This window comes from Lineus longissimus, chromosome 7, assembly GCF_910592395.1.
Source record: "Lineus longissimus chromosome 7, tnLinLong1.2, whole genome shotgun sequence".
Classification (NCBI taxonomy): Eukaryota; Metazoa; Nemertea; class Pilidiophora; order Heteronemertea; family Lineidae; genus Lineus; species Lineus longissimus.
The window spans coordinates 3,436,722-3,460,440 of record NC_088314.1 but is presented as its reverse complement, the minus strand read 5'-3'; the positions used below and the strand labels follow the sequence as shown (position 1 = coordinate 3,460,440).

General features: G+C 41.1%; 1 protein-coding gene and 6 non-coding genes across 8 annotated transcripts; 5 read left to right on the top strand and 2 right to left on the bottom strand.

Annotated features, from left to right (window-relative positions):
* Nucleotides 1-5,196: 5,196 nt before the first annotated feature.
* Trnal-caa (transfer RNA leucine (anticodon CAA)) lies at nucleotides 5,197-5,315 on the top strand. The gene is made up of 2 exons: nucleotides 5,197-5,234; nucleotides 5,270-5,315. It is a non-coding gene; the product is annotated as a tRNA-Leu (tRNA).
* Nucleotides 5,316-7,826: 2,511 nt separating this feature from the next.
* Trnal-caa (transfer RNA leucine (anticodon CAA)) lies at nucleotides 7,827-7,945 on the bottom strand. The gene is made up of 2 exons: nucleotides 7,908-7,945; nucleotides 7,827-7,873 (listed from the first exon to the last, which is right to left on the bottom strand). It is a non-coding gene; the product is annotated as a tRNA-Leu (tRNA).
* Nucleotides 7,946-9,089: 1,144 nt separating this feature from the next.
* On the top strand, nucleotides 9,090-23,122 carry LOC135490620 (uncharacterized). 2 transcript variants are annotated; one of them, XM_064775891.1, is made up of 13 exons: nucleotides 9,090-9,390; nucleotides 12,148-12,200; nucleotides 14,645-14,740; nucleotides 15,213-15,277; nucleotides 16,535-16,708; nucleotides 17,019-17,140; nucleotides 17,923-17,970; nucleotides 18,303-18,486; nucleotides 18,798-18,886; nucleotides 19,225-19,361; nucleotides 19,780-19,847; nucleotides 20,080-20,260; nucleotides 20,656-23,122. In XM_064775891.1, the coding sequence occupies exons 1-13, from the start codon at nucleotides 9,357-9,359 to the stop codon at nucleotides 23,053-23,055; spliced, it is 3,651 nt and encodes a 1,216-aa protein (XP_064631961.1). In that variant the 5' UTR covers nucleotides 9,090-9,356; the 3' UTR covers nucleotides 23,056-23,122. The 2 variants fall into 2 exon arrangements, with proteins under 2 accessions (XP_064631961.1, XP_064631962.1); XM_064775892.1 differs by lacking the exon at nucleotides 9,090-9,390 and adding an exon at nucleotides 9,950-10,092.
* Nucleotides 10,515-10,633, top strand: Trnal-caa (transfer RNA leucine (anticodon CAA)). The gene is made up of 2 exons: nucleotides 10,515-10,552; nucleotides 10,588-10,633. It is a non-coding gene; the product is annotated as a tRNA-Leu (tRNA).
* Trnal-caa (transfer RNA leucine (anticodon CAA)) lies at nucleotides 10,870-10,988 on the top strand. Its single transcript has 2 exons — nucleotides 10,870-10,907; nucleotides 10,943-10,988. It is a non-coding gene; the product is annotated as a tRNA-Leu (tRNA).
* Trnal-caa (transfer RNA leucine (anticodon CAA)) lies at nucleotides 11,220-11,338 on the top strand. The gene is made up of 2 exons: nucleotides 11,220-11,257; nucleotides 11,293-11,338. It is a non-coding gene; the product is annotated as a tRNA-Leu (tRNA).
* Nucleotides 18,018-18,136, bottom strand: Trnal-caa (transfer RNA leucine (anticodon CAA)). The gene is made up of 2 exons: nucleotides 18,099-18,136; nucleotides 18,018-18,063 (listed from the first exon to the last, which is right to left on the bottom strand). It is a non-coding gene; the product is annotated as a tRNA-Leu (tRNA).
* Nucleotides 23,123-23,719: the final 597 nt, after the last annotated feature.

The following is a 23,719-nucleotide window of genomic DNA, read 5'->3' as shown; positions in this document are numbered from 1 at the left end:
ACCTTACAGAAATACCTTTGGTTGCCGAGTGACTGACACTGCTCGTTCTGACATAGGAATCGCAGCCTCGGGATACTATTAATTAAGTAGAACCTGTCAAAAATCCACAAATATTTTCTCTTTGACTGTTACAATGTTGTACCGCTATTGTTTGTTTATAGTGTTGTGTGTCATTGTCTTGGTAATGTGCTTGTTGTCTACAATACAGCGTTGAGGAAGTTAGGAGGAAGATGCATTAGTTTGTTGTAACATTCTGAGTGCCTTGTGTAACCGGACACCATTTGAGTGAATGGTGAGCATGTTTGACGGGAAATACTCGGAACATGGAAGTACAAGCGATACAGTGACAAGCGGCGAATTGGCCCTAGTTGCCAAGCCTGTAGTGTGGTTGTTTTTGATTTGAGTAACCATATTGTTGTCAATACGACAACGGTGTCTTTCTGTAGTCTGAAGGAGACGTTTAGCGACTTTGCATTTGTCGAGAGACTAAACTGTGGCTCAATTCGACATTTCAGTCATGCTCTTCAAGTTAGTATTAGTACATCTGTGCCCATAGAATTCTGGTTTTATTTGATTTCAAACCTAAAACAACAAATTTATTGAATCAAAATTGAAAATTACTGCAAAGTTAAAGTATGTTATGATTAATACAAAAATACAAATCAATACCGTTAAATTATTTAGACAAACACTGCATGGTCACAAATAGAGTTATCTGACTTTAGCTATTGACTCTTCACATTCCAAGACCTCAAAATTTATTATCTACACGAAAGAATCATTGTGGCACGTAGCATAAAATAGGGCCAAATGGTACAGCAACTATTTGATTTGCAGCACAATGAGGGAAAAGGGAAACATGAAAACACGCCCTTACCAGAGAAGTTTATTGGAACTAAATATTGTCTAATAGCTCAATGAGAACAGGTGCTCAGAAAGAATTAGTGTGTCCGTGCTAAATACCAGTTCAAAAGGTTGCAGAAGTATTTACCATTACCCAAGGCGGCAATTCAAATACTAGAGAGTTTTCTTTCATCTCAACCTGGGTGGAATCGCGCGTGTTTTGACTGCGCTGGTACGTTGTATAAAAGCATGTGTGTTTTCGGCAAACTTAACTCGGAGTAGATTGGACACTCAGAGAAATGGTAAGACCCATCGTCATTTGAATCAACACGGCCTTATAGGATTCACTGTTTGCATGTTTACCTTGTAACGACCCACCGGCTTAAGAATTCGAGATTTTGAATGTTAATATTTTCTTTACCAATAATGGCAGTGTGAGCTGGGTCGTGACAGGGTGGTGTCATGTCCGACTTGTATATTCGAAAGTTTGATATTAAGTTCTTCATGCACGAATATGCCTTCTGCATCATTTGAATAACGGACTGAATTATGTTCACAGAGCAATATAGCAATATAGCATTATTTCTTTTAGAATTTCCTAATTCAGTTATTGGGTGGTCAATAAGTATCCCTGCATGACCATCTGACGCTATAGTTACAAGCAGGGCACCTCAATACTCAGGTTATGAGCTTGGCAACTGCAGAAAAGTGTACATGTAACATATCAACAACTCTCAATGAAAGAACCTCCGTTTTCAAGTACATGTATATTCCCCTAAAACATGCTCACCATTCTATCAAATGGTATCTCATTAACACTAAAAGTACTCAGATCGTTTCAACAACTAAATTACCTCTTCCTCCTTACTTCCTCAACGCTGTATTGTATACATTAATAATCAATACACATTACGAAGACAATGACACACAACGCTAGCAAACAAACACTTGAGGGTGGAACACCGTAAAATGTTGTGCCTGGAATAGTCTGAAAAAATGTGATTTGTGACCATGGTTACTGTGTTGCCTGGTTATAATGCAGGTTCAAGTTGTGCAAACCAGTGTTGTCTCCGGGTCATCTCATTCATTTTTCGCCAAAATTGCTGTTTTGAATATTTATAACTTTAAGCCTGTCCTGAATAATGTTCTCTCTTTTATTTGAGTGTTTCTGGTATGAACAAACAGTTGCTACTGCTACATGTATTGCTGCAACTGTCTCAAATATCTCTTTGGATGAAGACTTTCCATCCAATTTCCGTCTTCAATCATTATGGAGAATCTTTGGACATGTGAGACGACACAGCTGCTCACAATCCTGTTCGCTAACTTCCTAATATTCATGCACCATGATACCGGTTATTCCATGGCCAATATAGTCCACAGTTTGAAATTCCTGCTGCATCCTTAACATTTTGATTAACCGTAATCTCCAGAGTTATCACAATGGTCGCATCCTAACCGTGAAATCCTTTATAAATGTTCGTAAACTCCCAAATCAAAATCGTGATGGGTCTTTTCTTCGATGGCTCTGTGTGTTTTGAGAAAGGTTGATGAGGCGACGAAGAATCTCCAAAGATCTCCGCTTCCTGATCCGCTGGTTTCCAAACATTTTAAGATTATCAACTGGGAGATACTGGCGACGCATTCAAGACGGGTTCAATCTTGAAATTGTGCCCTTCGGGCGTGCGGTCTCTTCGGGGGATGGTAAAGGATGAAAGAAAAAGGTCTGCACTTTCATTATCATCATTGAGGGAAGAGGGGCATCCAATAACTTGGTAATTAACCATGGAAAATGATAATGTTGCCTCCAACAGCATTGAGAAGAGCATCGGATATGCTCCCCTGCATATGGTTCCTTTCATTTCTTTTTCAATCGAAAGTATTATTTTTTCACAAAGCAAGGCGACGCGGTTGGGATACCCGATACAAGCATCGTGACGTCATCATGGAGAAGCTTCATAATGCTTCCTTGCGCTCATGAACCAGATACTTGACTTTGATGCCGTTGAATAAAAATTTGTACCAGGGTTTGGTTTAGCTGCTGATACTCTGACGATGCGAATGCTGATATTTAACGGTAACTGAACAAGTTTTCTGTCGATTCGCCCATTCAAAAATAAAAGTTCGGGAAGCTAGGTAAACTGTTCACCTCGATTCTCTCTATACACGATTTCAAATACAGAGTAAATGACGAAAATGTATTCTTCGGACAAGAATGGACCACAACTGTGCATCCCGTGGCATCCGGCCGCCATTCATTCATGACCAAGCGTGGATTGAGTACCCCAGACCGGACTTTCAGGTCATGAGGTTGGCCACGGGCGAACTCATTATCAACTCGCGCATAGTAATCAAACTCACCACCAAATTTCCGAATTTCAATTATGATTTCGGACAATGGTCTTGTCAGAGTCTCGCTTATTATGTCAAAGGTTAGATATTTTTGGCCTGTTAATGAAAAAGAATTTTGATTTTGACAGAATGAAAATTTGTTCAGTGTATGCATATGGTATGGGGTGCTCCACCTTTGGTTGGGTTAATTTGTTAAGTAGTTTGGTTGTTGTTGTGGATTTGATGAAAGGGATGTATCAGGTTTCACGAGGGTCAAGGTTGATGGGGGCAAGAACTAAGGACCCTTTGCGAAATTGATAGTAGACCGTGGTAATGGAGTGTGTTGATGATGGCCATATGTTGCATCCTTAATTTAAAGGGAAAAGTGATGGAGATCTTAAGAAGGTTTTTCTATTGAAAATATTTGAAGGTATCACATTTTCGATGGATTTCAGAAGCATTCGAAAGACGCCCAAACTTGAAGAATGTTTGATAATTCACCTTTTCATCCCAGCGTCAGCTTCTAATACTCTTTTGCAGCCACTATGGGCTAAGCTGCAGCTCAGTAAGACCATGTTTCCCAGGTGCAAAAGACTGAGGCGACTTTCATTTAAAAAGGATCATGGAATGGATTAAACTTGCCATTTGACCTCTTCTGTGCCATTGTAACTTCGTTCAAAAGCGAAATGCAAAAATAGTTTGACCGGTATTTTTTCAAGTTATTTTCATCCTGTGATTTAAAAATTTCAAAAAGTAAAGTGGCAGCTTAGATTTATTGGAGAAAGGGATGGAGACAACGCCCATTCTGAAGTTTAATGAAGTTGTGGGCTATTTTGAGTATCATGTAATGATAGCCTCCATTGGCTATGAAATTCCCGAGGCAGATTTAGCATAACAGCTGTGCCATTCCTTTTATCCTCAAGAATTATTCAAACACGGAGATGTTAAAAATTGTTGTTATTTTACGAAATCCGTGGAATCGATTATAAAAGTAATCCGTTGGTGAAACTTTCTACGATTTGTTTTGGGCGCAGAGTGACTTTTATCACATCAGTTCATTCTAAAGACATCAGCTATTTTCATTGATGAGACCTTGGTGGTCATGGTATTGTCTATTCAAGATTAGTACTCTTTCCTCCATCTTCGTCGCATTGAATCGAAGACGTGCTATGCATCAGATTGATGGGCCAGTTTGCTATTACAAGGGTATGACCGAGTGCAAAAAGAGGTGTCAGGAGTTTTCACGCAGAAAGATAATGATTAGGTTTGAGCCAGCTGCCGGTTCTAATAAGGATAGGGGGTTCCGCCACATCTCTGCCACACATGACCGATGCCTGGCAACATAATTTGATATCTAAAGAGTTGAATGAGGCAGGCGACACGACACTGTCGCTGGCCGCCCAAGGGCCTGATAATTGACTTAATTTAAGGCAGTAGTTTGGGAGAGATGCCAGTAGGATTGTAGATTTGCATGCAGTCATTTATTGAATGAGTTTCCTGTGTCATCACTGACTGTTGGACCGAGTGCCGCTTAAACAATTGGAGAGAGCAATGCATGTCACTCTCCATGATGAAATTCTGAATGGTAGTTTTGCAACACACTCACATTTGCCACCTTCAACGACTCAAAATTGCTGTATGGATGACCTAACGGTCTAAGGCGCCAGCAAGCTTTGCTCTGGATTGATTGTAGAGCATTCTTGTCCACGAATGTGGGCGTGGGTTCGAATCCCACTTCTGACAAAATGTTTTACTTTAAAGTTCTTACTTTATTTTTATTTTAAAAGAAAGGTATTTCAGTTAAAATATTTTAAGCATACTTCACTTTGTTGAATAACAACAAGCTATAATACCTTTATTTTGCTTGTTGTGCTAGTATACACCAGGCCTGTCAAATATCTAAATCCTAGCGGTAGGACGATACACTAGTCTTGCGTACGCACCTGTTCTTGCCCTGCTCAATTAACTTATCGATTCGTCGATAGCTGAACAAGTCGAAATAATCGATGTGGTTTTCCCCGTGTCAGGATGGCCGAGCGGTCTAAGGCGCCAGACTCAAGGTGTAACAGCTTTGCTCTAGAACGAGTATAGAGTATTCTGGTCCACGAATGTGGGCGTGGGTTCGAATCCCACTTCTGACAAAGTTTTTTTTTACATCGCAATTTTTTCACATCGCATTTTTTTTTAGCATGTTCAACATCTTTTTTAATTATTGTAAGATATTTTTAAATATAAAACACAATTCAATTGGCGTGTCACTTTGTTCAAATGCAGTTTAGTTCTTCATTGAATCACCAGGGTCAAGCACTTTCATGGATCCTATAGGGAAGAATGTTGTGAATATAACATTTTTTAGTTTGTGATGTAACAACATGTACAATCATACATTTTTATGCTTCAAGTATCAGAAACCTTACAACTTACTTTGGGTAGTTTCTTGGTTCAAAATAAATACCAATGTAACGATATCACGACTTTCGAAAACGATGGAAGGGCCACATCTCGCCACAGTATATGCGAAAAGTAGAAACAAAGTACATAATTAAGTTTGGTCAGAAATGCGTACAGACAATTGGTCTAGAGGCATGAATACCTCAGAACAATGTAGAATATAACGTTTAATCCATGAAAAACAAAGCGCATTTATTATAACATGTATGTCGGTTAGGATTCGCACGCGGTGAGCGCTGAAATTGTGGTTTATTGCTCACAACTTTGCCGCCTACAGTCATTATGTATCATTACCAAAAATTGCTGCCCAAACAGTACTTTAAGGAGAGACAACAGGGACAAACTCTTTGAAACAATATTGTCAACGCTAATTGTCTCCTTATTGTAATCTGAGCGCCAGGAGGCGCCCGTAGTTTGTAATTTAAATACAATTATCGTCTTGATCAATTAGCGCATGAACATGATAAAGAAAACCAATTTAACTCGTAAGACAACCTTTTTGTAAATACAGCACTTTCGGATCTGTGTTGGATATACATGTAAAGACAGAGCGAAAGGTCAGAGGTGTTTCTTCCGATGAAAGGTTAATTTAAAGGAATGCGCTCAAGAACGCCAATATAATGGAAAATTACACATGATTCATTTCAACGTTTAGGTTAAAGCATAGGCCTATGTCGAGGACATTATAAGACAAAGGACGGGAAATATTCTATGGTAACTGCCAACGGTCCCGGGGTAGGAATATGTTGAGTAAATCCAAATGTATATCAGACAAGTTTCAGACTATAGACACTTTGAAAACAATCCTTCATGAGGTCAAATTGATGATCGTGAAGATGATATTGATGACGGTGTCTTATAAGAAACTCTTTAATTAAAACCTCCCTGGTAAAACACAGGCAAAGCTACATTGGTGGGGTGAGTCCAAACCCTCTGAAGTATTCTTTGAAAACACCGGACGTCACACCCACTAATTTACCCTTTCTTCGGAAAAGTTTCATGGGGTGATTTAAGGATCAGCGACTATGCTTCTCACCACAGTAGGCCTAATTCATACTAATTACCCCGAAGCTAAATGATGGAGTTTGTTTCTATTTCTTTTATTAAACCTATTAAAAGTTATTTTAATTGTGTCTACGTCTGCAAAAATCTGGTTAATTGTTTACAGTTTATGCGCCCCGTCCTCTGTCCGATAATAGGCTTTTTGACTGCTTTTCATCACCCTTTATTCATAAATATAATGGAAATGCAGACATCTGCCGACCACGAAGGGTTAAGTGCGGTATTCTTGGCGGCTCCTATAATTCAACATTTAAAGATCATTGTTTTATTGAAGTACATGTATTAACAGCAGATGCAAATTATAAGCACAACTTTTCATAGCAATGGTGTGCGACTTCAACAAGTCTGTCGAATCTGAAGGATTTTGTAACCCGATGTTTCTGGAAACCGAACATATTTTGCATGAGAAAATATATTTGGAAATAAGATTTAGTTTATTTACTTCAAGGTTTGCCCTGCGATGTATTGTGATGACGAGTAGTTTATTTCGTCACAAGACGAAACTATCAGTTTGATGTGATTACGAAATGTTTTGTATAATATAAAAATTGATAAATTGACCAAAGCTGTAAATATGTAGCGCAACCACAGAAACTCATGTATGTAACACCTTGACATAAATTCAACAAACTGAGTTGTGTAATTAGCATACTTACAAATATTAATATTGTTCTAATAACATTACCAATCAAACACAATTATAATACGAACTTAACTGAAGCTAGCACTTTATTGATAATGCACTTAGTACAATAGAATGGATGTAAACAATATAATTTTTTGTCTAATTATAATGTGTTAATTAATAAATGATTGCAAGCTGTTCATAATGCTTGGAATATTGCGAAGTGCTGGTAATACAATTTTTAAACACGTTCGTTGACACTCTGTTGTTACAATACTATTCGAAGCACACTGCTAGCTTCGACAGCTGGGGAAGACCAAATCTGATATGCGCCTGGGACAAAGTCACAATCTGTGGCAACAGTCTAGTAAAAATAAGACTAGCTGATGTTTAATTATTGTTAGCATACGCGTGATGATGCTGATCAGTGCCATCCGACACATCAATTCTAAAAAAACGTGGAATGCGCGAGATTTCAAAATATAAAAGTCATGTGTCATAATGGTGAGAAAATTTGTCAGAAGTGGGATTCGAACCCACGACCACATTCGTGGACCAGAGCCTATATCCTCATTTTAGATCAAGGCATGTACACCTTGAGTCTGGCGCCTTAGACCACTCGGCCATCTGACAGTTCGGGAAGAATGTGGTATTGATCACCTTGGCACTGTCACAACGATGGACAATATCGATTTCAATTTGAATAACGCTCCAATGAATCTGGTCCGGGGAATCTGGTTCACCAAGCCATCACTGGTAGGTGTCCCAAGTAAAAGTAATTATAAACAAATTTAGTTGATAGACCATGGCGATAGAATTATATTCATCTTCAAATTGGTCACTGATCTTTGTAAACAACTCTGAATGCGATTCTATCTTCCTATGAACAACACAATATAACCCCGCATGGTGCGTGTCATGTATTTCCTGACATGCAAACACATCGTTTTCCTCCCTCAATCACAAACCGGCCCATTTCCGACCTGTCCTGGCTCAGCAGGCAACGGTCAGGCACAAGGCCTGCCATACGTGGGGTATTCATGATCCAGGAAACACCCAAGAGCGCCCTCAACACTCAGGGCGGGAGGAACGGTCCAGGAAGAATGGTGTCACGGGCCCTGACACATCCGTGATGGTCCTTAGGGAATAACAAAGTAACGTCAAATATTTAAAATCAGTTACGATTTCCCCATGGGTCAAAATAAAATGAGGATTCAGTTGTTTTATTTGAGAAACAAGTTGTAGTGGCTTTTGTCATGTCTTAACAAATTAATGGGAGCTCTAAACAAAATAGACATGAGAGCTGGACAGTTTGACTTCCCTCAACATACATTTGATTTGACTATTTTCATCTCGGCTCTGAACACAAACAAGCTGATGACTGATCAATAATCGCAGCTGTATCTTGACTGACAAAGCACCCTTAAAGGGGTACTGACATCCCCAAAATGCTGATTATATTGCCCGATTCTTGTTTGTAACAACTCTTGAAATACCAATAAATATCATAACTGTGGATGGAACTGACATCACTGAAGGTCATTGCCAATCCGGGTTGTCATACAGGTCGTACTAGTTACCGACAACTGCAGAAACTACTGCAGACATTTACATTTTTTGTAAATTTTTGCATCTAACATGAGCACGCAGAGCAACTTTCAGAAAGCCTGCTGGAGTAAAACAACACAGGCCTACCGACCGCCACACGTGTGATTTCTACTGTCAAAACATTCACCAATTTTCCCGGTTGGAAGTGTCAAGCCACAAGCGCAAGCAGCGTGAAGGCTTCTTAAACAGCCATTGGGCAGCTGTCCCAGTAGGGGACCGTCAGAACAGCACTGGGCATCGGGACGGAACCATCAAAACCCGACAACGCAATATATAGCCCGTCAGACGTTCAGAAGGAGACACCGTGGAGGAAAATTATTATCACTTTGCAAAGGGAATAACAACTATTTCATCAAGAACTTTGAACGAGTATTGACTTCTGGATTAACGCGTCATATCAAAAACAATTTGGTCGTTTCTTCGGACTGGTTATGACATGTTTGATGACAAGCCACTCTACGTATTTAGGGGTAAGTTTTATTTCAGTTCAATCTATTTCGGTGTTTTTGAAGAATTTTTGAATAATTTGGTGTCCTTCGAATTGTGCTTTTTTTATAAGCTTACAGTGTTTGTGGGGCATCGTTGGTGGTGTACATTGCCAATGAGAAGAAGCCGATGTAGGCGTATGTATTCTTGCTGAATTAATAATCATGTGAGCGTTCCCCATTTGCCGGCTGTGATACCTCAATCGTCCAGCCATTGATATTCGGTATCACGTATTTGCGTACGCTTCGGTTTTCGTTGTCACACACATTATTGCTTATCATAAACGATTGACATTCCTTACATAGTATCAACAATCGTTAGTACATCGCACGTTATGGACATTTACCAAATATCCAGGTTAATTCACCCACCTCAATGGAACCAGTGTCACTTAATTGGTTTTGCAAGTTCGTTAATGTTCGGAGATTCTTGGTGCGGAAAATATGAGTGAGTTGAACCATATCATCTTCCCATTGAAGAGACACGATGACCTCTCCATGATGACACCTAACTTTCCATAAGCATTCAAGCGGCGTCTTTCAAGAAGACAGGACCATGTTCAGATTCTTGAAGGAATACATAAGATGTTATCACTACACGCGTACGTCATGCGGGGCCTTTCTTGTTCGGTATTTCAAAATACGGTAACGATGCTGTAGTGAAGTGAATAGAGGCTGTCTGTGATGGTAAATGCATTTATTTCTGGTGTATTTGGCTAAACGCAAACTCCACATAAGCATTTCAAGCGGCGTATATCGCACAAGGCATTAGTTATCCGTGGGCAATAGTGCGTGAAATTACAAAGGCTACGGGCGATATACGCCGCGTTGAGCGATCATGTGGTGATAGGGCAGATGATAGACGCTTATTAACCACTCATCCTCACTATATTCAGTGAGATACTATATGAAACGTAGATCTGCGCGTATAACTCAATTCTGACATCTGTACCGTAATTTTGATTCACCCTGTACAAAACGTACGTATGCCTGTCATAATGATTAATGATCAATGAATTAATTATAAAAGAAATGTGGGTCAATTGCAAACTCCATGTGTCGATCTGTCAGATGTGATCCGATCGAAATAATACACAGGGTATTCCCATGTCAGGATGGCCGAGCGGTCTAAGGCGCCAGACTCAAGGTCTAACAGCTTTGCTCTAGAACGAGTATAGAGTATTCTGGTCCACGAATGTGGGCGTGGGTTCGAATCCCACTTCTGACAAAGTTTTAAAGTTTTACTTTATTTTTATTTAAAAAAAAAAGGTATTTCAGTTAAAATGTTTTAAGCATACTTCACTTTGCTGGAATAACAACAAGCTATATGACTTTATTTTGCTTGTTGTGCTAGTATACACCAGGCCTATCAAATATCTAAATCCTAGCGATAGGACGATACACTAGTCTAGCGTACGCACCCGTAGCTGAACTATTCGAAATAATCGATGTGGTTTTCCCCATGTCAGGATGGCCGAGCGGTCTAAGGCGCCAGACTCAAGGTGTAACAGCTTTGCTCTAGAACGAGTATAGAGTATTCTGGTCCACGAATGTGGGCGTGGGTTCGAATCCCACTTCTGACAAACGTTTTACTTTAAAGTTCTTACTTTATTTTTATTTAAAAAAAAAGGTATTTCAGTTAAAATATTTTAAGCATACTTCACTTTGCTGAATAATAACAAGCCATATATACCTTTATTTTGCTTGTTGTGCTAGTATACACCAGGCCTATCAAATATCTAAATCCTAGCGGTAGGACTATACACTAGTCTTGCGTACGCACCTGTTCTAAAAAATCAATGTGGTTTCCCCATGTCAGGATGGCCGAGCGGTCTAAGGCGCCAGACTCAAGGTCTAACAGCTTTGCTCTAGAACGAGTATAGAGTATTCTGGTCCACGAATGTGGGCGTGGGTTCGAATCCCACTTCTGACAAAGTTTTTTGCTTGTCACCTTTTTTTGGACAAATTATGTTTTTATGTACTCATTCCTCAGGTTGCTAATGAACATGCGCATTATTTTTTAAACAAATATTATATATTTGAGCTATCTTTGAAGCACATTCTGCTGTTGTTAATGAGACTTTGATTGATTACAATGAACTGAACACACTTGGCGATTATTTGCTCAGTACTTGACAATCTTGATATAACGTGGTATCACACTATATAGCTATAGGTTAAGGCTTCAACTGCAGCCTTTTAGTATGATATGTACGACTATGTTGAATCAAAAATGCGAAGGAAGGTACTGGGTTAGGTCTCCGCAAAATTACGGTCTGCACCTCAGTGAATAGGGTCCGGCAAATCGATTTTTCAGGTAACTAAGTATTGACATAAATCTATTTTCATCGGGGAAACATGCCCATAAGTTCGATAGAAAATATGAACGAAATCGAATGATTTGGATGCAATCTGGCCCAATACAATTGGTAGCTATTACAATATTGGTTTGTCTTATGTCAACTGATTTGTAATATCGAGTTGACGAGGATTATTGGCAAGGAATTCTTACCGAATAAGGGCCGGGCATTATTTCGGTCATGGACTACGGATTAGGAGGTTGATGGTGGACTTGGGCAGTGGATAGAAACCCAAAGGATCATGTTTCATTCAATTTCCCTCTTCACAGGTAACTTATGATGTTCTGTTGCCGGGAGTCTAAAATGCTGCATTGCCAAATTTTAGGTGTCACAATATCAAAATCTGGTCTCTAATGCAATTTTATGTTTTTTGTCTTTTTAGATGTCGGCGTCAACATGAAGCAAGGAAAGGAAAATAATCTTGGTGTGCATTCGGTGAGTAACAACCTAGCTTGAAAATTTCGATTTTGATCAGTCAGGCCTGAGAAGACAAGCAACCTATCAATCAGGGCACCAGTTTGCTCTGCATGATTACGTTTTTCCCCGTGTTTAATTTCATATATCACTATCACGGCCACAGCTAATCGATGGATTAGTTGTAAGCAACGAGAAATTGCAGTTAAGTAAATGTTTTACACGATCAAGCCGATGTTCATTTTGTTATCCAAAGCTTTCAAAAGTGCTCTTCCTTGACATCACTGACGCCTGCCCAATTTGTTGTTCGTTTGTATCGTCTGTGACGCCTGTTCACATCACACGCGTATAATATCAACTAGGCAAACGACCGTTACGAATTCTATTATGACTTTCAAATAACCATTGGTTAAACAATCCAAACTATCAAATTGTTTTGTCCTCGCAGTCAATAAGATAAACAATGAAGTTTGTTGTTCTCTTCTGGTCGGCGCGATACCAGATGCCGGTTTCGCACATAAACGACTGAGTGATCAGCAGTTGCTGGGGCTTCAATAATCTGGAGTGTCGAGGAAATTGAAACACTATAGAATAAAAAAGAATTCGAAAATGGTCGCTGTACTGGTTGAAGCATTTTTGTGGAGATGAGAGGTTCTCAACGGTTAATCATGTTCACCGTTTGGAGACTTAAGCTGAATCTTCGCATGGTTTGGGCGAATTTATCCGTTCCGTATAATGTGTCTTCAACGATGAACGGGCTGCATTTGGGGTATTCTTTCCTTGATCGCTGGGTCTCGGCCTTGGGCCAACCAATGCTGACCAGAAGTTACTTGCAGGATAATTCTTGCACAGTTAGTTTTATAGATTACTTTGGCTCATTGATCATGTCGGAACATTGGAATGCAGGTATTAAAATATTGATGCAATAATCCCAAACATTTGCTGAGACTGGTATGAAATCTATTGTGTGGTGTTCAATTTTTGATTTGGTATTCATCAATTAACCTTCCCAGCAGTTGTACAATATTCAGCACATTTATAATTTCTCAGCAATAATTTAACGGGGCAGGTCACCAGGTTCCGGGGGAAAGATGGCCGTTCTCGGTAGCAGCGGCAAAGCCATCTTGTTGGATCTGTCTCCGTCAATTCTGCCTGAGATTCTGTTTGTGTTGTCATAGTGACCCTCTAAAGGCTTTTGAGCATTAGCTTTTCAAACTCATCTGGAAGAAGATGTGCTTTCCAAATTAACGCCAACATGAATCTTACTTCTAGGCGTGAGACAACGGCAAAAATCAAAGTATAACACATGTATGAAGAACATTATCATTGTGTGAGTGGGGTCCCCTCTAAGATGTGAGAAGTACCACTCGACCTAAATCAAATTGCGCTGGTTGATACGAAGAGTAAATGAGTACCACTCAGCTGCCGTGGCATAGGTCTTCTTTGCCATGGCCGAAGAGTGCGTATTTTGGTCCGAAAAGCAATGCGGCATAGCTGTGGAATTTTGCTAGGAGGAAACTGAAACTGTCAATAAACGTTCTGTGTGTTGATTTGCCGAGGATGTCTGTCGAACATCAATGTCTTCTGCTTGTAAGTGATTCCATCAGCATTACACGAATCGTCATTTGTTTCCGCTTCGTTGTGCTTCTCCTTAATGTCTGTACGTGTCAGTCGACAATCGCCGACCTTAACGTGTTTGAATAAAGCAATGTCATCCCTTCTTTCATAATGATGTAAACCATGTGTTTACGTATTTGATATCGATCTAAATTCATGTATGTACATAGCTTGTGAGGGTGGCCTCCTTAGAAGTGTGTTATCATTTAAGATGGTTTTTATTGATCTGCTGTGCAACATTGCAATCGATGGTCATTTAGAAGAAAATGGCTGCACAAGACTGCTGCTTTTGGTAGGAGAAGCTCTCGAATGTTGTTGGTCATTTTCTTGCGAAAAAAAGCGAAACGATAACAAAGTACGTCGAACCGTACACGAGATATGTTCACGTGACACCCTTGCTAACCATCTATTAGAAATTCGATGAAATACAATAATGTTGAGTTCAAGGCGTGTTTTTCACATTTCTATGACAACCAGAAAAGTCAGTCGACTCAAATAGGTATTGATCAACTCATATCAATTGTGGGATTTAGCAGCTTCATGGCAAAATTTGCTATAACAACAGGAGAAGTCATATTGAGCATGATTAAGTCGAAATAGTGATTGATACATACATGTACATTTTGGATAAAACTTGAGTGGAGTTTGTTACCTTCCGATGAAAAAGCGATCAATGGCCTTGAGCTATGTTCTACAAGAATTGGTAATTACTTTCTAAAAGGTTTGATTAACTTCAAATCCATCGCAGCCAAGAAGCTATCGAACGTATCACCAGCTAGCCCGCCCGCCATGCAGGCATACAAGGACCTTATTTCATTCTAATTACCATCATCCTTTTATATTTTTAGATGTGCTACAATGGAACCAACTTCTTCCACGGGTTCAGCGCCACAACCATAGACTTTAATCAGCAGACGACAGTGAAGCACGTCATTTTCTTTCCGGTAAGCAAGCAATTCTATTACAGATAAAGCGGTTGCCAAAGATGGTTGTGATTCTGCCGGCCTAGTACCGTATGGTAGGCCATTTTTGTCGATACCTACTCATGTACATGTATATTGGGCCAATTTGTATCATACCATTCGAGAACGGTATACATTCGTCTTTCAAAGTCATCATCTCGTCAAGGCCTGGAATTCCAAACGGGAAGGCAGAAGTGGTTACATTAATCTAAGTACCATTTCAGAACCAAGTCCCGAACACTTATACACCAAATTGAACACTTTTTTGGCCCTTCTGGGTCAAGTCCGTGCCATGGCCATGGTCACGGTGGTTGTTAAGAACCTGGACCTGAGTTTACAACTATCTCCACTTGACTGGAATGTTTGCATTTTCGTCCGGGGGCTGTTTCAGATCAGTAAGAGTATTGTTAACATGATATATTTTCTGATGAAGTTCTTTTTCTTCTTTTTACAGTGTGAGCAGTTGCTTGTGACAAACACATCAGATCCGGACAACTGGACGGCAGTCTCCGCAACAAAGTAAGTAAAATGTTCATTGTTTTTCAATGTTTCAAAGTTATCAGTCTCTTTGACCTTTTTTAAATCACTCAAACTCATGATTGAGAAAGGCGAATGAGAGGAGCTAGATAAGTAGATGTACGTAGAAGGTCCTTGCAGACAATTTTGTTCCTGGAATTGATTCAAAGGATTGCATATGTTGCGCAGCGTGATTTCTTTTCGGCCATGAGAAAATGACGAACTCTCGCCTTAGAACTGCTCATTTCATTGGCTTCAATTTTTCAATTTTATTATTGAGATTATGGTGATTAGACTTATCACACAAAAAACACTGACGGAAAGACCACGACATTTGTACTCGAATTGGTGACTGAAGGTCATAGGCCTACTCAATTAACAAAGCCTTTGCACATGGTCTCCTTATTCCGACTAATCCCGCAGGGTTCGTGAGAGCTTGTGGTGTCGGCATGCGATTTTCTTCAATAAAGGCAATGATTAGGGTGATTTAGTTTTACTTAATATCAAAACAACAATACGAATCGTGAGTGGTGTATATAATAACACATTTTGCTTTGTACCATAAAACTTCTTATAATAATGGAAAATAATAGGAAAAGCCTTATAGGAATAAACAGGCTTTATTTAGCAGGTGCTTGTGAACGAAAAGGTTCGAGAAATTATAGATATGTTGTTACTAGGCATAAACGGACGGGTGGATATTTTCAGAGCGCACGATAAATAGGAAGTTTATATCAGTCTGAACCAGGAATAGCATGGTAAATTTGAAATCGTATCATGCAGTTGCATTCGTTCGATCGGATGGGCCGTTTATGATGGTTCCCCAGTTGGTCTTCATCAATTCTGAAGCCTATGAGGATATACATGACATTACAAAGTGCAAAATATTGCTCTTCAGGGGTACCCAATTTATGTTCTTTGGCATTTCTGACCGAGTGGTTCGCTGACATCGAGTTTCCTAATCTTTTTTGTCATTTCTATCTGATCAAGTCACTGGAATCCACATAGTCTTCAATGCGGAATATCGTGAAATGTAGCTGTTGCGGTTATGCTGATGTGAACAGGCCAGCAAACCTGCCTCCTCGTTAGCCAACCCATCCGCATTGCACCACGCCGGCAATTGACGGAAAGTTTCGCCAACATTATACTAGCAGACCACTGAAATCAAGCCGTGGTGATGACAAAAATCGGCGAACTCTATAGATCTACCAAGCCTCTCCAAGTCCCCAACTAACCAATGACTTTCAATATCTGTTTCAGTCCTGAGCGTTATGGTGTTATATCAAGGAGATTACTGCGTATGACAGAGCTGCGTCAGGAGCCTTGGTTCTACCCAGAACTGTCGCAAGCCACAGCTATCTCACTACTCAGGCGACAGGGACCTGGAAGCTTCTTAGTGAGGACCCACAAGAAGAAACATTTGATTTCGTTCATGTAAGTTGTAGACATTTTATCTGATTTCCTGCTCTGAGGACCAGCTTCTTTTTAGATAGTTACTGAGACAGTGAAATCATGGCCAAGATGACGATCCAGGGTGAAGACGTAAGAAGTAGGCAAGAGGTTTGGTAACATTGTAGAAGACTACACTGTATATGTAAAAGGCTAACCAGCTTAGCTACATCATTGTCCACCCTGCGTTGCCACAATACCTGCCCAATACGTAGAGTAGAGTAACATCATTGCATTTATACAACCATCAAAACCAATCTGAGGGTTTGACTAACTCTTTTTCTTTTTCTTTCAGGACCGAACGTAACGTTCATCATACATGGATACACCAGAGCGAGAGTGGTCGCTACTACATCAATAACCGAAGACGGTTCAGCACAGTTCAAGAACTCCTGGACTATAGCAAGCGAAATGAAGGTAAACCTAATTCATCATCAGAAATCTTTTACCGGATTGGTGTTAAGTGGTATTTGGGTAATCAATATGAAAGCACGTGTGAAGTTCAGTAGGATTCATGTTCACAACAGGAATTCTTCTCAAACCCTCGGTGCGATTGTCATGACCTTGTAGGCCTAGCTGCAGAGAAGGGGTTTTGACGTATGGACACTTACAAAGGGCAAGGAAATGTCAGGAATTTGGCGTTCAATCCAATACCTCAAATATCAATACGAAGTCGGATAAGATATGAAATTACCAGAATATCGTTGCTAATTCACTCAATCCCTCGACCTATTACATTTGTCTTTCACCCCGAGGCTTGTGCTGGGAAATCTATAATTTACACCATTGAATTCGCGTTCCTTCTAAGCCATTGAATTCTAATGATATATCAGACTGGCGTGAACGACTTGGGGGTGTTGCCGGGTATTATGTGAGTGAATAGATAAATTGAAAGGGTCACAAGGTGAAGAAGCATGGGTGTGGATAATGGTGTAAAGGAATGCTGAAAAAGTTAAGAAACTTTGTGTTTTGTATTCCTCGTAAAGGCCTGTGGGCTCTTGGGAGATTTGGTGCAGGATAATATGGTTGATCAAGTAACTACCCAAGGCCACGTTAACATGTCTTGCGAAGGTCAGTTTGAAATAAGGAGAGATGGAAAGATCGGGAAGCCGCGACATCTTTGCCATATGGTTGTGACAAAAAGTTTTTGAAGCATTGGTTATGTAATTTTTATGGATTATCATTACATATTCTTTCAGTGAATGGTATGAAACTTGACAAGTTCCCTTCTCATCGCAATTTAGAAGGTAAGCTTTAAAAACGAAAACGAAGTTGAAAAAACGGGAAAAAATATTGTCAGAAGTGGGATTCGAACCCACGCCCACATTCGTGGACCAGAATACTCTACACTCGTTCTAGAGTAAAGCTTCTATGCCTTGAGTCTGGCGCCTTAGACCGCTCGGCCATCCTGACATGTTGCTGGTGCGAGGTGTCTCTAACTTCCATCAATTCACTTTCCAACCGATACTCGGCCATCTTGTTGGCATCTCTATGATCTCTTTAAACTTGACACGTCCTTTCCGTTCTCTGCCCTTAATAACATGAGTCCACAAAACATCCTCTCCCGTAAACTTTTCAGAACACTGGAAAATGGACCTGACCAAAGTCGATATGACAGCCCATCGTGACGTCGCAAGTCCCTTCCCTTGGCACATCCGGATGGGCAAGAACACAGATGATCAGAATGTGACTCTGATGTATCTAAAGAAGAATGCAACGAAAGAGGATGAATTCTGGCTGAGGAGGCAGGCAAAGTTGCTCATGTAAGAGGCCTTTTCTTATTGTTCAATCTTCTTAAATTTGATCAATCGTTGTCTTGTCTTTTTTTCTACCGAACCAAGAGCATCCTCGATGTTCAACAAGTGCTTGTTTTTGGAACTAGACTGGTTCTTTCTAACGCCGTAGTGTCGAGTGGTAAATTGGTCTTGATGTTGTCCTCAAACTGTACTCGACTAGCAACCTCGTGTTTCCAACGGGTCTGCCATGCGGGCCACAGTCACAGCAATTCCTACACACCTACCACGAAAGTCGAAGAATGTTCTGAATCTTACTTGCTTCTTTCTGTATATTCCAGGTGCCTCCAGCATGAGAACATCGTCCAGCTCCTCGGAGTTGGTGACAGTTCAAGGCGGTACACAGTAATGCTGCAGACCGGTGGCAGTGGTAAGTAACGAAGATGTAACAGGATACTGATTACTATTTCTGATGGGTTGCTGGCGAGAACCCAATGTGAGGACCAAACTCAACGCAACCACAAACTTTGGTTCCATGGAAAGCATGGTATGGTCAATGAAGCAAGGGAAGAACATATGTTGCTGGATTGATGACGATGTCGATCGCTGTACCATAGCTCTGGTCTGTAAACGATTCAGCTCATCACATCTTTTCTCTACTTTTCAACCCGAATCACGATAGACTTGTGGAAGAACATCTTGACCCAAAGAGACCTAGGAGTCCACAGTAAATTGTCATATTCTCAATCTCAACTATTTGACATTCAGAAAACCTGATGAGTTATCTCCAGAGCACTCCGACTGACATATTGCTTCAGCGGCCTTACGAACTCCTCAACATCGCAAAGCAAATCTGCACCGCCATGGCTCATTTGGAAAAGAGAGGCATTGTCCATAATGAACTGGTAAGTGAGATACTTTAAACAATATGATCAGTACCTTTGAAAGATAGCGAGACAAATGCTGTAAAGGTCGCCAGTTATCAACTTCGACGTCCAATCTTAAAAAATCCACTCAAAGATTGGCCAACAAGATGCTTTCGACTTCGAGCGAACTTGCGGCGAATCCCCCCTCCCACCCGGCGTCACTACCAGATTCGCAGCCGTCTCTTCGATTTTGAATCTACTATTGTGTAGAAAAGCAGAACGGAGGAATTCTGGGGATGGAATGAAATCCCAGTGCCAAGATGTCGTAAGAAAGCTCCTCAGTACACTCTTCTTCATCCAGAGGAACTTTAACCGTTGACGGAACTTAATGCTGCACTTATTCCACGGTTATCCGATATCCTTGGCATCTGATTTATGTTCTCCCTTCGTGTTCCAGATGGTCGACAACTGTTGGTTAGACCGGGCGTCAATGACCGTAAAGCTCGGAGGATTCCATTTAGCAAGGTAAGGATCGCATATTTCTATTCATTAATCTGACTCTTTTATGAACTCCTACGGTAAATAGCTAAAATGAAGAGATCACCATCAAAGAAGACAAAAATTGTCTACGTTCTAAAGTCTGAAGTTGCGTTCTCAGTAATCTTTTCCATTTCACCGGAAAACCCATCCGAATCCACCACGCCTTCAACCGACTGCTCTTAACCTTAATCTCTAACCGCGCATCATTACTTTTCAGATTCGAGGAAGACCTTCAAGAGATTCCAACCTGTTACACCAGCAAGGTTTTGATCAACCCACCAGAAATCGTTGACGGACAGACAGCCAGCAGCATGTCGGACGTCTGGGCATACGGTATACTACTGTGGGTGCTCTTTACTGGGGGACGACATCTGCACAGCGGAGTCAAACTGTCAAAGGTATGTGCACTTTCAGTCGTCATGGGATTTGATCGCGGATTTGATTTGACAGAATTTCCTGCACGTAAACGTATATGAACGAATCGAATTAACTTGTACGTTTCCCCTTTTCATTTTACCCACATTTGTTAGACGATGAATTTCATGTGACACAGGTGTTCTGGTCAAAGCACTGAAGCACAGAATACGATTGCCCTTCGAGCCGGTTTGCTCAACAAAGTTTGAACTCAGAAAGTTAATGGTCATCCATTAAGTAGCCCCAAGATAGGAACATTTCGTAATTGTTCTTCGTGAACGTATTGAAGTGACAACTTACGAGGACAGGACGACGATGATGACGATTTGCCATGTCCTAATTACCAAAATATAACAATTTTCATCATTCTCTTCTCCAGATTGTGAATTACAAATGGAGAGAAGACCTACCCCATCCAGTCAAAGATATTGTGGACCAGATGATGAACGCATGTCTCTACCAGATTCCTCAGATCAGACCAACCTTCTGTGATATACTCCGCCAGCTGAAGACATGGCCTCTCGGAAACGACAAAGGAGGAGGGAGCGTACCACACAGAGGCTTCGACCTGTTCGAACTTGAGACCTACGAGCAGCGATTTTCAGACACTACCCCCGCATTCTCCGTGACGCCAACATCTTCGATCAACTGCAAAGCACAGCGGCCCGACCCTTACGACACTGAGTCAAGCTCCGTCTTCGAGGAAAACGTCGACTTTGCTTTCCAAGAGAAATACACCCTCCAAGCTTTGGAGAGGAGGAATTCAATGCAGTCGACCCGTTCGTGTGTTTCGCCCGATCATGACAGCCTCGATTTGAATTCACCGAAAGCAGACGACAGCTTCCCGGAACTGTTCGAACAGCCACGAAAACATTTCGATGAAAGTCTGGCAGTGAATATTGACGAATCGGAACACGGTGAAGACACGCGGGAGTCGTCGGAATACTTCGAGTTCGAGACACCACAGTCTAGTTCGCGGTCTCTCAAGCACGGTCAATGCCTGTCGTCCGACAGTGGTGTATCTCTGCACCATATGCCTCGCGTCGACCCAGTTGTGAAACAGGAAGCCAACAAATTCTTCAACGCTGCTAAGAAATACAGACATTTGTACAAACAGGAGAAAACAGAGAAGGAAGAACTGGAACAAAAGGTTCGCGAGTTCGAGTTCAGTTGCAAGGATAAATTGGACGTTATGATCGTGAAGCTAAGTGATAGGATAAAAGAACTGGAGCTACAGTTCGATAATTCTCAGGTCGAATGTAAGAAACTTAGGGAACGAAATAAGATGCTGGCGCGGTCGTTCTGTGACCAGTGTAAGCAGCGAATGCACTCTGGTTCGCGCGACGATTCTTGGGATTTCAGTCCACGGAAGCCTGAGTGTGATAAAGTGATTCAGACAGACGTTTCGTATAGCGACGATAGCTTTGTGTTGGACGTGCTGATACCAGATGACGGGGCGTCTCCCGCGTTCCACCCGGCTATGCGCAACAAGAAAACAAACTGTAAACTCATAGAGGACACTTTCAGTGACGATAGTTTCGTCATCAGTGCGCTTATGTCCGAGGAAGAGATTTCGCCAATGACATTGCGCTCGCGTCCGCTAAAACATTGTCTTCCGACCGGTCGCATCTCCTCAGGACTCAAAACGAACATTGCAGACGTCTTCAAGAATGAAAGCCAGCGGAAACCTCTGGATCCGAAAGACTTCAATGACACTGTTACCAGCAATGAGAGTTTTGTGATTGATGTTCATATTCCTGGCGAGGAGGTGGATGTGCCATTGGCGTCCTCTCCAATTCATCCTAAGACAGTGCGGACTGTGAAGCGGGGTATTAGCTTACCGAACGGTCACAAGATATCTATGACCAATCCGAGTGGTACTCTGAAAGGAAGCTGTGTCGGTACAGTTGATAGAGTTTCCGCCCAAATCAAAATGAACACGGTGAAAGAACAAGACAGTGAAAACCCTGGGGTTGTATGTGATAATGTATCTGTTAAAGCGGCAGTTACTGTGAATGGTAAGAGAGCAGGAGTTGCACTGAATGTGACCAATGGCGTCAGAGAAGACAAGCAGACGGCAGATCCAATCAAACAGGCCATCCGGGACATGGAGAAGGAAAACGAGGCTCACAAACTGAAACTGAAACAACTTGAAATAGAGTCGAGAAAACGATCACGGAGTTTGTCTAATGAGAAATTAGCGGCCTCTGAAGTGAAGTCAAGGAAACACCTCGAAGACCTAGATGACCTAACTGTGCATATGTCCAAAACTTATAAACAAGACAAGCCTGCAAACCAAACAAGTGCTAATGTTTCCTCAGAATCGGTAAAAAGCTCAAATTCTAACTCATCTCGTCCCGTCCCCAACTTTAGTTTCCAAAGCAGCTCTGATCAAAACAGTGGACACTTCCACAGCACGGTCAGTGATGACGTGTACCTTTCCGAGTCGGAGGGCGAGGATGATTCGGAAAATGTCGGAAACCAGTCGGTACTTTCCGGTGTATTTCCGATCGAGGAATTGATCAGTGAACATTGCAAAAAGGAAGCTCAGCAGAAATCGAAAGTTGCCATCCAAGAAACTGGTCAGTTAGCATCAGTTGATCTGGATGACGGAAGAAGAGATTCAGACGGCAGCGATACAAGTAGCGAGGACAATTTCCGAGCTGCGCAAAAGCTCGTTGAAGACAATTTAAAACATAAATACCTCAGTAATAAAACTCATATCTCAACGTTTGTACCAAATGGTAACCATGGTTACAACAAGGTCACATTATTATAAGTTGCAGCTACACAAATACGTTCATGGTGCTGAAAGGGTCAAACCTTGTAAATATACCTCACTACATTATTTAATTCACCAATAAATACGATATTTTGAGAAATGATTGATATTATTATTCTGTCTCTGACTTCCTGATAGTGGAACATTTGTCCACAAAGCAATCGCGTCTTCTGAAGATGAGGCTAATGGCTAGTAATTTTGACAAATATGAATATACGAGACATGCACGAATACTACGGAGATTTCGGAAAGCCCACGGAACGCCAATGAACGTCTACCCCATTGTTCCGCCGTCGCGTTGGAGTCTCACTAAAAAATACAATATTGGTCATATTTGAAGACAATGACATAACGTCAGGCTGCTGTCACTATTACTGTACCTGTGCCATTGGTGTCTGACAGATGTCACAGTTCATGTCCCCATCATAACTGTCGTATTTGAGCATCATGATGAATGCTAGTATTGGTCTATCGTTAGAGACAACTGTCACAACTAACTATCGTAATGGTGGCGTTATCAATTGCCCTCGTTTCGTATTCAGTATTTGCGTATCTATGGATAGGGTGTCCTCCTTGCTGATATATACCATGTCTGTCGTACTGGAACCTGAATGATGCAGTAATATTGCTTTATCTTTGGATCTGGAGACAACTGTCACAA